The sequence below is a fragment of the Motacilla alba genome, chromosome Z, assembly GCF_015832195.1.
Source record: "Motacilla alba alba isolate MOTALB_02 chromosome Z, Motacilla_alba_V1.0_pri, whole genome shotgun sequence".
NCBI classification, from domain to species: domain Eukaryota; kingdom Metazoa; phylum Chordata; class Aves; order Passeriformes; family Motacillidae; genus Motacilla; species Motacilla alba.
In genome coordinates, this window is record NC_052046.1 from 34,971,659 (window position 1) to 34,986,515 (window position 14,857).

The 14,857-nt window shown below is 39.5% G+C and overlaps 1 protein-coding gene across 2 annotated transcripts in view; it reads left to right on the top strand.

The window, feature by feature from the left end:
- TRIM36 (tripartite motif containing 36) overlaps window positions 1-14,857 on the top strand; it is a 36,705-nt gene that overhangs the window by 10,786 nt on the left and 11,062 nt on the right. For both annotated transcript variants that reach the window (XM_038125211.1, XM_038125212.1), the window contains exons 2-7: window positions 152-386; window positions 8,047-8,372; window positions 11,542-11,688; window positions 12,737-12,832; window positions 13,720-13,973; window positions 14,600-14,724. In XM_038125211.1, the coding sequence (XP_037981139.1) occupies window positions 152-386; window positions 8,047-8,372; window positions 11,542-11,688; window positions 12,737-12,832; window positions 13,720-13,973; window positions 14,600-14,724 (1,183 nt within the window). The remainder of the gene's footprint in view (window positions 1-151; window positions 387-8,046; window positions 8,373-11,541; window positions 11,689-12,736; window positions 12,833-13,719; window positions 13,974-14,599; window positions 14,725-14,857) is intronic.

A 14,857-nucleotide genomic window follows, 5' to 3' on the forward strand; every position in this document is an offset into this window, starting at 1 on the left:
TGTTTTAGCCAAAGAAGTGCCTCAAACCAGATAAAATTGTGTGTATTTGTTCTGCAGACCTGGGGTTTGGTGACATAGAGCAGTGCCATAAGTCTTGGTGGCTCATGTTTTCCTGCACTTAGACTTGTTTCTCCCTCTTTCTATCATGAAGGTTGCCATTAAGGGTATTGAAAGAGAGCTTATCTGCCCAGCATGCAAGGAATTGTTTACCCATCCACTGATCCTCCCCTGCCAGCACAATGTCTGTCACAAATGTGTGAAAGAAATACTTTTTGCATTTGAAGACTCCTTTGCTGATGGAGGCTCTGAATCCTCTAATCAGAGCAGTCCTCGAATTAGATTCTCTGCTTCTAGCATGGACAGAATCGACAGGATGAATAGATCAGGTATGTATCAGAAATTGTGCATGTTTTCCTGGTTTTATTATTAGACTGGCTTGAGCTGAATGGTGTCTGCATTGGTAAAATGTCTTCCTGGTACTCCTGATGCGATTATAGAGATAACTTAGGGATAGTGCTACTTTTGTTAATTATGTGTCAAGAACAATAGGAATATTTTTGAGGACAATGCATTCTGTTCCATCTACAATAGATTCATCTTTGTGGCATTCTATAAATCTTTATAACCATTGTGTTTGTTTATTTCTGTATTTCAGTTACATGGCGATGTAGTAGCATCATGTCCAGTAGCATGGAGGTGTAGGTTTTGGCGATTTCATTGCCTGCCGTGGTTTGCTCTGGTTTCAGCCAGCCCCAATGCAGTAGTTCTGACTTCCTTCTGAGCCTGTGTAGACTTTGCAAGCTAGTTTTGTCCTGCCCACTTCATTATGCATACAGAAAATAATTTTCCATTGGTTATGATTATTGCACAGTTGCAGATTTGAAGGGCAGATGACTGGAAGCAGACAGCCCTAACAGCCTCCTTCATTGTGGTCTGCTTGAAGATTTAAGGAGTGCTTAGCTTTAGGACTCCTCTTGCTCTTTGTGGTATCCTGCTAGAAAGATTCTTGCAGTCTTTGTAATCTATGGATGAGTTGGTCTGCTCTCCGACAGATGCACTGAAAGAGCCATGTGCATGCTTTACTTCTTGAAAGATATCTGATCTTGGCTTTCAGGTTTTTTTCTGACATAATTATCCACTTTAAAACCGCACTCCTCTGTGCTTATGAGGAGTTACCAACAAGACAAACCCTAAAGCTTTATCTTGTATTTCCTGTTACTAAAGTTCATCCTTCCCAGTTTTCGCAGATCAAATGTACAATTTTACCAGCTTCTTTTAAACAACTATTTAGTACTGTTTAGTACTGAATTGTTAGTACTGGTACTCTTTCAAATCAGTTTGTTAAGCAAAAAGCCAATAGTTCTTGGTACTTCTGCCACCAGCACCCTGACCTGAGATACATGTACACAAGTTGTTGCAGGAGCTGTAAATCTTTAAATCCAGTGTGGTCTGCCACCATCTCAGCAAACTGATGGGAATATATCTTCTCATCTGACCTGCTAACAGAGAGGTGATGGCTTTCCTAAGATGGCTTTCCTAAAGACCTGTTTGATGAGTAGCAAGAGAGGGTTGAGATTTGGAGATAATGAGCTTGCCCCCTCTTACCTCAAAGAGCGTTGGGCAGATGCACATCCCAGGAAAACTATCATCTCAGACAGTTCAAATTTACAGAATGAAAAGCATATGGAAATTGAAGCATTAAAGAATAGATGTTTAAATTCAGATTATACTACTGCCTTTGCTTCTAATGTTACAGGCATTATAGCTCCATTGCTATATTGAGTGTGAGATTTGCTCTCAGACCAGTTTGGTACCATCATTGGTCGCCAGCTTGCAATTTACATTTGCATAATTGTTGTCTTGCATCTGAAGTACTCATACTGTGCATTGCCTTGCTAAATTGGCTTTGCGATCGGTAGGGGAATTTGCAAGAAAACAGCTTCATAAGAGAGACAATGCAAGGAAAACATCCAAAGTGGGGTCTCACATGCATAACAAAAATCCATTAGAACTTCTGGGAGGCTTGTGCAGGGCATGTCATTGTCAAGATCTTAGTGTCACATTTCAAAATGCATATGACACCTTATTCCCACTATGGTTCCCCCCCCTCACACCCCCCCTCCCCACTTAAAGAATCCCTGATGTCTCTGGAAGGAATATAATCTATTTTAAATGGGTTGGCATTTAAATTCTTGGTATACCAGAAGGAACTGGTCTGTATTTGGTCATGTTCTGTATTTGTTGTGCACACACAGCTTGCATATACAAGTACAATTTATCTTAATGTAAAAACGACAGAACTCATGGAAATGGAGTGTATGTGCTGCTTAAAAACCGGTGTGCTGGTTTAAAAATACTCCTCTGTTTGTATTGTATTTAAAATAATTTTAATTAGCAAAGTCTTGCTGCATATAACATGAAAATGAAGGCTATTTCTTATTGCTGTTCAATTATCTCTAATGTTACTGTAATTACAGTGTTGGTGCAATTAAAGCGTGTAATGTGGTTATGTTGACACTCGTGTGAATGTTTGAAATATCTTTCCCTGTGCCCCTTACCCCCTCCCCGCCCAGTGCCTTCTTTCTCCCTTTTCCTGTTCTGCTTAAATCTTACTGTTGTTTGATATGCTAGGAAATTAAACATTCTTGCCTTTCAACCCTGCAGGAGTTAAACAGCCACAGGAGAGAAAAGAGTTGGTGCTTTTCATTTGAACCATTGTAAACCAATGGCATATCTCATTTTTTGATGTCTAAACAGCTCTCTGTTCATTGTTCGCAGCCTCACAGAGGAGGTCTTTTGGGTGCAGAGGTAGAAATGCTTCACTTCTTGTGTTGGCTAGAGATAGTCTAGCATTTAGATCTTGAGTTAAATATTGTCAATTAGCATATAGCTTCTTGTCAGTGGTCAAGTCCACAAAAATTCTTTTGCAGTGAGCAAAGGTACAGCAAAGAAGTTCTAAAAGGACAGCTTTTCATTCTGTGCAAGACTGATTTAAAGGTCAACTGGACTGGAGTTCAGTTAAGGATTGGATTGTATTTTTTTCCTTGTGTGTATATGACTGAATATACATTGGTGGGTACAAAAATGCACACAGAACCCCAGCAATCACCACACTGCCTCCTCCATCCCCTGCTTTTTAATTTTCAGGAGTTTAAATGCTCAAGTTTCAGTGAAACTGTCTTACTGGTAATGAAGTGTGATTATTGGATTGCTCTTCCTAATGTTTACAGGTCGTGTTCGGCTATCACTCCTAAATGGAATGTAATATTGGCTCATTATTATGTTTAAGCCTGCTTAATTTGATGAAGAACAGATTGAAATTTGCACCATGTTGATATGAGTAGGCAGCTATGAATCTCACAGTTTATCACAGCACATGAATATGTGAGGAAAATGAAACATTTCACACTTAAACTTGTAGTATTTGGTGTGTCTAATGACACAATCAGATTGAAAGATAGTCAGTCTTTTAATTACGTCTACTTTCAGCTTCATATGAACAGCTCAGCTACTGTGTGCACTTTTTTTAATACTGATTACATTTTTTTAATGTAATTGTTGGTAAAAAATGGGAGAAAAAGTCCCCAAATTCCTTGCAGCCACAGTATTGGCAGACACATGAGTAATCCATAGAATATGGTGTCCTTCAAGAAAGATGTGAACTGAGCTAAACACAAATCTGAATTTCACACTCAGTGGAGGACAAAGCAGCTGATCGAAAGAGGAAGTTTAAATTGCCTCAGTTGAAGGCTGAAAGTGTCATTAAACAGAGATACCATATAATACCATCAGACATCTTGGAAAGCTGTCCGTGTCTGCTCTTTTTGCAGAAAGCTCTTTTGATTGTGAAAGACTAAAGTATCTGAAAGTAACATTTTAGCTCTGCTGGCTTCTCTTAGGAGGCCTCTCCCCTCTCCCCTTTCCCTCCCTCTTTGTCTCCCACTTCTCTCTTTACCCCTTCTCCTTGCTATCCCTATCCCCGTTTTTCCCTTCCCTTTTTCCTTCCCCCTAAAAGCCCATCCGAAAACATTAACTGAGTTATGGGGTGGCATATACATTTCCATTTAAAAAAAAACCCAACCTTGCAAGAGAATCCAGTTGACTTTTAAATCTTTTTTTATTAGACTTTCACACATTTAATGTCCATGTCTTCCACAACCATAGAATTCTGGTAATACTGTTTACTTGAAAAACACGGCTTTAAGATGTCTTATCCCTTTGCAAACCATTCACTGCAGCTTGGACTTTTCAACATTTTAAGTGTTGGTACCTCCCCTTGGGAAGATGACATTTAAACATTGTCTTTAAAGGACATACTTAAAATTGCTTTTTGACTTGAGTCTTTGCAATCTGTATGGTAATATTTGTGAGCCTGAGTGTATGTTGTGAATTTTTTTTTTTGTAACTGATTGAGCAACTTATTGCAAGTGGAGCAATCAGTTTACAAATCACAGTGGAAAATTTTGTATGATGATTTCTAGTATTTCACAAAATACATATTTGCTTGTTGTAAACTGAATTCACAAAGTGTAAAAGAGAATGTGGTAGGAGCTAAGTTTCTCTGAGCTGCACGTCTAAATATGTCTACAAAATCCAAAGGGACTTTTGCTCTGTTTTTTTTTTGGTTTTTTTTTTTTTTTTTTTTTTTTTTTTTTTTTTTGTGTGCTTTTTTTTGTTTGGATCTTTTAAAATATAACCAGAATTTAGTTTCAGCAAGTTGGACACAATAAAGATAGGAAAGACAATGTCCAAAGTAATTCATCACTTCATCAGTGCTTTCTTCTTAAAATATGAGTGTAGAAATCCTTTAATGAGAAAGCAAACTAGAGTGTTAGTATTTCAACGCTCACTAGGGAAAAAGAAGATGCATCTCCTTATTTTTGAGTATTGGCAAATATATTGAGAAGTGGCAAATATATTGAGAAGTGGCAGAACATGCCAGGCAGCTTAGTAAATAAATTTCCAGGATTTAAAACAGGAAAAAACCCCAACCTAAAGTCTTAGAGTGCAGTCAATGAAAAGGGATGAGACATCTGAAGGTGTGCAGGACTTCCTTGATACTGGATTGCTTTCTGTAAAGAATGTCACCAGTCTTTGCAGAGCATGGCTCATGATGACAGTCTCATTTCGGTCCACCACAGGCAGAATGAAAGGCCTCCATTGGGATGGATAAGAATTTCAGATTGTATTTTTAAACTTGACCACTGCACCATGTTTTTTTTTTCCTTGTTATCTTGCTTTGTCATTGTTCGCTCTCTGCTCTAGCATACTACTTGTAGGCAGTCACAATATGTCCCACACTGTATGATTATTTTCTTAGTTTCAGCAAATGTGTGTATTCTAGATCACTTTTTGTAGCTGTTGTCTGCATGGCACTGCATGTGAAGTCATCCTTTTGTCTAGGACATTGTAGAAGTCTGTATAGAAGATTTTTCTGTGTTCCTGTGTGCAGTGCTAGCTTGGAGCATACACTGAAAATACAGTTTGTGTTTCACTGTTGTTGCTGTGCCTTGCATGTGTGTGTTGCTGTGTATGCCAAGTTATAGGTACTGCAGAATGTGCAGTAATTAATTCATTTCAAGTAAATATGAAAAAAAAGTGAAATCAGGCAACAATCTCTGCTCCTCTAGGTAGAGTGTTGCATACCTGCGCCTGTTCTGTAAATGCAGCCTAGTTGTTCTGCTCAGAACTTACAGAAAAGCATGGGACCAAGCTAGGTGGGAGACTGTCAGTGCATGCACACTTATCCATGGGTGGGTGACTTCTTAGCTGACAGTCATGCATAACTACCATGGGTTAAATTTCAAAGATATTTAAAGGAACTATTCCTCATAGGAATGTTGCTTTGGTGTTTTATTTGAGGAGACTGGAAAGGGCATGATAGGAATGGAGGTTTTGAATTGTTAGGTGAAGGAGCAACAGGAGAGCAGCTCAAGGCAAATGTATGCGTAGCATCACAGGACACTTCAGAAAGAAAAAAAGCATTAGCAATTTTGATGGGAAAATACCAATTAAATACAGAGAAGAACAAATTTCCCTTTCTGAAGAAGGGCCAATTTCAACACTAAGAATTCAGTTTTAAGTCATACCTCCATTTACAAATTGGTTAGTGTCCTGGTTTCAGCTGAAATAGAGCTAATTATATACTGGAGTATATGTTGGAGGGATAAAAAAACCAAAACAATAGTAATACAAAAGACAGAGGAATAAAATCCAAGAAAAACAAGTGATGCACAATACAATTGTTCACCCAGTGCCCACCCTGTCACATCTGACTGCCCCTAGTTTATGTCATGTCCAGGACATGTTATGGTTTGGAATATCCCTTTGGCTGTTTGGGTCAGCTGTCCTGGCTGTTTTCCCTCCCAGTTTTTCATGCACCTGGTCTCTGGTGAAGCATGGAAAATTGGAAAGTTCTGGATTCAGGGTAAGCACTATTTAGCAACAGCTAAAACATTAGTGTGTAATAACCTCATACTGAATCCAAACCACTGCACTGTACCAGCTACTAAGAAAATGATCTCTAACCCAGATGAAATCAGGACAGTTAGTTATACCAATATGCAGTGCTCTCAAAGAGATCTTAAAGCAATACACCAGCACTACAGAATACAGGGTTTTTTGGTTTCTTTGTAAGGGGAAGCTGAGAGAATACAAGTTAAGCCTAAAGACTGGCTTAGCCTGCTTTTGAAATACATAAAGGATTCTTTCTGGTAGTTGCAGCCTGTGGGTTCATGAGCGAGACAGGATGGACTCCTGATTTGATAACATCAGGAATATTACCTTGTGAATAACCTCTGAGTCTGTGTGAGCCATCTCCTTACAGACTCAAAAGGCTTCTTAAGTTAGTGGCTTTTCTTGAGTCCGTGATTTTACTTTGGAGAGAGGGGGAAATTTGTGTGTAGCTGTTTGGGAGGAGTGCAGCTTCTCTGCAGCTCCCCCTTTAGAAATTAATAGAGGTAGATGTATGCTGTTTAACATCCCTGTGGAGATCTGTGGTTCCTCAGTTCAGGGTAGAGTAACTTGAAGATATAAGTACCTCAGATTCCCCTTTGGTGTGTAGAGCTTATTTAGCAGTCCTCCTTTATCGAGGCCTTTCAGGAGGGGACAAGTGAGCCTCAGCATTTTTTGACTAAATTATTTGGCTGAGATGATGTTGCTGTTGAGTAAGAAATGTCAGAGGCTCACCAGAAGGCTGATTTGCACAGCACAGCAGCTTTACTTTGGATCCTCCTTTCCATACATTGTTCCAATACAGACAGACCTGATTGGTCAATAATCAACACATTTCACCTGACTGGCTAATTGTAACAAAATGCCTTTCTTATATACAATCTTTGAGAAAATCAAGAAAACAGAGAGTAGGAAAGCAACACCTGCAGGTTTTTTATAATAATAAGCTATCATTGTTAATCTTCAACTCCCTGAAGTCTCACAAGCCAATTATGGGAAAACTTACCTAGTTTTCTTGCTCTCTGACCAGACTGTCACGTCCACAAGATATCACACTGTTCCCTCGTTTTCCTGGGGTTTTTTTGTGATGCCTCTTGGGATGAGTAAAGTAAGTTTGAACTCAGCCAAAGCAAATTTCAGGGAGCTCAAGGTTGGCTATGTGTTTCTGTTGCTCTGGGAGTAAGCATCTTTCACTTCAACATGTTAGGAACCTGTTGCTCTCTACATGGGTAACCAGTTAGTCTAAAACCACTTGGCTTCCACAAAGTTTTGTGTTTATTGTTTCAAAAGGTTACAGCTTGAGTGCATCCAAAACTAGACAAAGAAAATGGAATTGGAAGAGATAAATTTATCTTAACATAAAATTAAGTTTTCGAGTAGTAGTTTGTAATGTTCTTTGGAGTCAGACATTACACTACCTTGTCAGGGCAATTGTATTCTCTTTGGCTTGGCAGACTGCATATGAATTGGTGTTGTACTGGTTTGGATGATGTGCTACAGTCTGGAATTGGTTTGTAAATTCCTGTGCTTCTTTTAAAATCTAAACCAGTTTGGTTTACACTCATCCTCAATTGAGTTTTGGTGTCTACACAGGCAGAAAACGCAATTCACTGACTCCTAGATCGACTCTGTTTCCTTGTCCGAGTTGCCAGCGGGATATTGATCTTGGGGAGCGTGGCATCAATGGCTTATTCCGCAACTTCACTTTGGAAACCATTGTGGAAAGATACAGACAGGCAGCCAGGGCAGCCATTGCTATTATGTGTGATTTCTGCAAACCTCCACCTCAGGAGTCCACAAAGAGTTGCATGGACTGCAGTGCAAGCTATTGCAATGAATGTTTCAAAATACACCATCCTTGGGGAACTGTAAAAGCCCAGCATGAATACGTAGGACCAACCACCAACTTCAGACCCAAGGTAAATATACTGTACCTTACAGAATTCAGGTTGCAGCATTCTCATGTAGCTGCAGACATATCTGTGCAACGATAGTTGCTTTTAAGGACCGTGATTGCTTTATTGACAATTGCTGTTATTTATTGAGTGAACCACAAGCTTTTGCTTCTTCTTGCTGTCATTGAAGGGGACATTGAGAACATACTTGAAGGGTCCCATAAAAATGAAGGTTTTTACTTTGTGGAATGAATTGTGTTACTTGTGATTTGAGTCTTTCTTTTATTTTCATTCTTTTTTTCTTTTTTAAGGCTTATTGATTAAAAATAACAGAATATTCTAAGTTGGAAGGGACCCACAAGGATCATCAAGTCCAGCTTTTAAGTGAACGATTCATACAGGGATTGAATCCGTACCCTTGGTGTTTTTGGCACCTTGGTCTTGAGCATCTAGAACGGGCTGCTGAGGGAGGATGCCTGTGTGTGGTAAACTTAAAAACCCCGGCACACCTGGCCTCTTCTATGCCCCCTTTAGGTACATCCCCTTTGGATGCTTTGTGCTTGAATTTGATCCATCATCAAGCATCTTCTTTCTCTCCTTCCTTGCATCTAACAAGAGCAAAAGGTGGAGTTATGGTCTCCATTGTTTTTGCACCATTATTTTTTTTATCTATAGCAGAAGAGATAAAAATGTTATGGCAAAATTTCTCCTTTATACACTGGTGCTGCTGTTACTGAATTCAGACAAAACAGTGATAACAAAATGCCACTACCTTGTGTCTCCTGTTGAGCATGGTGCAGTACGTGGCAGTTCCAGGGACTGCAATAATGGCCTTAATGTCCCAGCACATGTGGGGACATTAAAGTGTGCCTGTACCTCCTTGCTGGACATCCCACAGGTGCCAGAAATGCTGATGGTCAAGGAGTCCTGATTAATTATGATTAAATTAAGTAAATTTGGTTAATGTGCAATGTGTAAGAAACTCTTGACTGCTGGTTTACTTTCCTTCTGAGACTGGAAAAATTTGAGCCTCTAAAGTTAGCAGGCTGGGAGATAGTGAACATCCAGAAGTCCACTTGGTGGTGTTTTTCTTGAGTCTAAAACATTAATTCCAGTTAAAAGTGAGCACGTGCTTCATATGCTTTCAGATTTCGTTCTGTGAAATGTCCCTCTATTGGATAAATGAGAAAGGTGAAAGTTTGCATACTATCTTCTAGCTCTTGCTTTAAAATGCTATACAGCTCCTTAAAAACTTCTCTTCTATGGAATCTAAACCCTCACAGCTGCAGTGTTGTTTTTGGAAAATACCAAAGGCATCTTGTGATCCCTGTGCACTCCTAAAAGTGCCCTGTGGTGTTACACTGCATGCAGACTGAATTCAGGATTAAAAGCCAGTAGTTGAATTCCTTTGGAGCAGAGCAAAATGGGTTGAAGTGGTTTAGATGATTCTGACACTGATGTATTGAGTATGTGTGCGCATGTGGGATTTAGAATTTCTAATTATATGTGAAGACAGGAAGATGGGAAAAAAGGAAAGAAGCATAGTGTAGTTAACTTTAGATATGTCTACTTGTTTTGAAAAACTTCCCAACTGCAGTAAGCTGATCTTTACTATGCTCTTATAGAAACTTTTCTGAGGACTGTTTGAGCTTAATATAAAAAAAGTAAAGTGCATTTTTCATTGCACTACAATTTTAAGATCTGAGCTGAAAGCATGAAGTGTTTGTTGATTTCCTAAACAATGTCCTCAGTCACCACTTTAATTTACAACCAGGCTGGAGAGCACTTTATAGCGTGTGTGGTGGGGATGGGAGAAGCACATACTGGGCTGATTGTTCTTGAGTTTTGAGAGAAGACAAGGCAGTCTGCTGACCTCTGCTGTCTCTTGCTTGCAGGCAAGCAATAAGTTCTTGCTTATATGAGGAGATGAATAAAAATAAGGATTTTCTGTGAGGTGTGGCTATACGCTGCTCTGGAAAAATTACTTCCACAGACTAACTGAATGACTGTAGCTTTTGGAGATGTTTGCCTGCACAGCTGATTTTCTTAGCAGCTTCCTTTTTTCCCTTTTTTATTTCCTTCCAGTAGTTGATCCAAATGAGATCTCTAATTGCGTATTTGGTTTAATGATAGTCTTAAGGTGTTGGTGAGACTGGTGCCTTTGGGCTTTTCATCATACCTTAAGGTAACTTTTGAGACTTGAAAGCTGGTTTTGGGTTTTAGCTTATTGTGTCCATATTTGTGCTGCTCACAATTTTCTATTTTTATGGCCTTTTCTGACTTTTCTTGTGTGGGGGCATATTGAAACTGAAAAGCTTCCTCAAAAGTTCCTCTTTGGTAACTTCTGTGATATAGATGACCCAAATGTTGTCTTTCAGTGCTCTAGAATGAGGCAAAGCAAACATTGTTTCTTTTTTTAAACAAACTCACCCACACACACACCCACACACACACCCACACACACAAACAAACACACATGCTTTATATGGTTTAATCTGTTGCCTGAGCTTGGACTTGAGCAGCACTTTTTAAACTCTTTGAGCATTTATTTCAACAAGTTCTGGTTTTGAAAGGTGATTTTTAGCAAACACCACCTTTATTGCAATGCTATTTGAGCTAATCCTGGAAGTAGCAGCCAGTGTGAACAGCTTGTAACTGGAGTCAGACAGAAAGACTGAAACACTGGAGTCTTTTGTCTTTAAAATGACTGTAGCTGTAGGTGGTGGTGGCTGCACTTCGTAGCTCCAAGAGCAATGGCTATGTAGTTTATCAAAATCTATCTTGGACTTAAATTGCTACAATGTTATGTCAGCTCTTGCAGTTCATAGCTCTTGCAAGAGATGCTGGCATGACCATGGTTAAGTTTGACAGGCTGGACAGACAGCTCTGAGCTGGAGTGTAGGGAGGCATGGCAAAAACCATGGGCAGGGTTTAGCAAAAGATTGGTTGCTATATGGAGGCTACACAGACACTGCTAGAGGTTTACTTACTGTAAACCTTGTGAAACTGTGTTTGTTCATCTGCTGGCTTTCAACAGCATTGACAAATATAAAAGATAGAAGAAACTGACTATAAAAAATTAATGAAGTTGCATGCTGCTTTGGCTTCATTGGGTGTTTTGATTTTTTTGTTGAGAACCTCCATTTTTGGAAGTACACCTGTACTGTCACTGCTCTTTTTTTTTTCCCCACAGATTTTGATGTGTCCAGAACATGAAATGGAGAGAGTAAACATGTACTGTGAAATCTGCAGAAGGCCTGTTTGTCATCTTTGCAAACTGGGTGGAGGTCATGCAAACCATAGAGTAACAACCATGAGCACTGCATACAAAACCCTTAAGGTAAAAGAAAATATCATTGGACATGGCCTTAAGAAGGGAAAGAGTACTTCTGATGTAGGGCAAAATCCCACTGCATAGAAGCCAGGATGTGTGTTTAGGAGACCCTGAACTAGTTTTGAGCCATGTCATTGTGCAACATGTGTTAATATATATATTAATGTGATATAGGGTATGTTTTAGAAATTAAACTGTTTGCTATGATGCTTGAAACATAACCCCAGAAAAGTGCTGTCATCTTATTTCAGCTAATTGTACAGCAGTACAGACAATGCAGAAGGTTTAAGTAGTTAATCAACTTTAAAATCAATTTTTTTTTTAATATAAGTATTCAGGTAGCTTGTGGTAGAGGATACCTGAGAAGCCCATCTGAGAAACTCGCATGTGAAGTATCTGTTGATATCTTTGTATGCATCTTTCTATGTTTCTGAAGTTGCATAGCTGTTAATTTCCTAAGCAAAGCACAACAGTAAAGACTTGCAAGCATCAGATTGTTATTGAAGACAGCACCTACTTCCTCTTCTTCCTTTTCTTCCACTCTTCCTCTCAGGAGTAAAAAAAAAAAGGAAAAAAAAGAAAAAAAGACCAGATTAGCCTGCCTTGTGCTATGTGGCCTTCTCTTCAGTTTGTAAAGCTTTTCCTGTACAGCTGCTAATTCTTGCAGCTAAGGAAGCACTGGGACAAATCTGTGATTTGAACTACTAATTTTTCTAGCTCTTACTACAAATGAGTTAATAACTATCAGCTCCTTTCCGGAAGTTTAATGTCCTGATGGCTATTTTCCCAATCTAACAGAGGGTGATTCCTGGGTGTTTGGGAGCCAGCTGACACTGTTACCTCTGATCCTTAGAGCCTGTGCCAGCAGTCTCACTCACAGTTGCTTTGCAGTCACTGCAGGTCACCAAACCATTCTCCACAGGACTGCTGCTCATAACTGGTGTCATGCTGTCGTCCTTGTGGCTAGATAAACTGAGGACAAAACAGGATGACCTGCCTGTGCTGGTTGTCACTTTGTGTGAGATGCCCTATTCTTGCTGTTTTACCTCAACAGGAGAAACTTTCAAAAGATATCGAGTACCTCATCAGTAAGGAGAGCCAGGTGAAAGCTCACATTACACAGCTGGATCTGCTGCTGAAAGAAACCGAGGTAAGAGTGGCTTGAAGGTCATCTAGGGTTGGCCTTTGTACAGACACAGGAAGGATTCAAAACTGTTTTTAGTGAAATGTTTCAAACTTTGAGTTTTTTAGTTAAGTAGTAAAACAATTTTTTGAACAGTTTGTGGTAGACTGAATCACACATGGTAAGACCTAGGCCTGCCAGTGTGGGAAGGAGACAAATGGAAGTTTATTTTTGTGTAAATGTAAATAAAATAAAGCTTACTTGATACCTTAACCAAAGTGAGTTAAACATAGGGTATTTGTGTATTTATGATGGTGCACTATTTACACTGCCTGTTTGCCTTGAGAAAGGCATAATTAAGGGCAAAATCTCCCTGCAGAAGAGTCACATACAAGCTGAAAAACACAAAGGCAGAAATTGAAGAAGCTCCTTGTACTGGTGTGTCTTGATTACAGACTGTCTCTGTGTTTTGCAGTTCCTTTCATCCAGGGCAGTATTCAGAGGTGGCACTATGGTTCGGCAGGCATACACGAGAAGCTGAGCTGGACCCTCAGGTCAGGGTGGTTGGGGAAGATGGAAGAGCATCTAGCTCTTGGGCATGAAGACTTCAGAGACTGACATGCTTTTACAGTGCTTTTTCATGAGCTATCTAGACAAATGTAAAGCATAACTCAAGGCGTAATCAGAGGAATACATTCCTACTCTTCATTCTCTGATAAAGACCACAAATGCTGACTAGCTTGGGTGGTGTGCTGATCTCATTTTCAGTGCTGAAAAGCATAACAAAGCTCATTAGTCTTACTTATCAAATGGATGACTAGATTACTGTGATGTCTTGAGCAACCTTAAGTATGTTTCTGTACAGAGTCACAGTGATGTAGAATCTGTCTGAAATGTCTTTTGTTTGCTCCTAGTGCAACAGTGAAAGAGCTAAACAAGAAGCGTCTCAGAGTTTTGAGAAATTATATTGTGTCCTGGAAGAGAAGAAATCTGCAGCTCTTAGGGCAATTGAAACTTCTAAGAATATAAGGTTGGAAAAATTACAAACACAAGTGGAAGAATACCAAGGCCTCCTGGAAAATAATGGCCTTGTAGGATATGCTCAAGAAGTGCTTAAGGAAACAGATCCCTCCTGTTTTGTTCAAACAGCGAAACAACTTCATGTCAGGTATCTTAAATATCTTCTGTTTGAGGTGTAAGTACTGTTCCAGGGTGTCTGTGCAGTTGTATTCTTGGGAGATGGTCCTGGCCATGTTCAGCTGGAATTCCTGCATTAGCGTGTGCCTTAAGAAACAACACTCAGGAGAGGAGTGCTCTTGTCCTGCCATGATGTCTAGCCATGTTCAGTGGGACTGCAGTGGGAGGGTATTCTGTTTAGCTCCCTGACAAATTCCTTGTCTCAGAGATTTTATCAGATATTTGCAAGTTAATCTAACAGGTCTCTTCTGGCTTTAGGCTCTTTGATCTTTGTGTGATCCCCTACTAGTGTCCCACATCAGTTTTGTTCTTTGAACGTAATGCTACAAATTGTTTAAATGCTTTACCAACTGAATGACTACCTGTTCATTATCTTTACACTGATGTACAAAAGGCCTTTAAATTTGGCATTTGAGAATCTTTCTACAGATTCTAGAGAAGATTTCTGGGACATATCAGTAAGTACATGAAAGCAGAACTTTTTTTAAAGCAAAACCTAGCATTTTTACTTTAAGGAATGTCCAACTTGAATTGTTTGGGGGTTTTTTTGTTTGTTTTTTTTTTTTTTCTTGTGCTATCCTACTTTTGTGTTTTCAGAATTCAAAAAGCTACTGAGTCTCTGAAGAGCTTTAGGCCAGCAGCTGAAACTACTTTTGAAGACTTTGTGGTGGACACTGCCAAGCAAGAAGACATCCTTGGTGATTTGTCCTTCCATTCCAATGGTAAATTCTGAGAACATTAGGTCTTTCTCAAGTTTTAGCTTTAAGGGCTTCTCTGGAGAAAGGCAGAACTTGCACAGGGCAGCAGTTGCAGAGCTCAGTGTTGTGACTTGCATTGTTCCTTCTGTCTCCATGA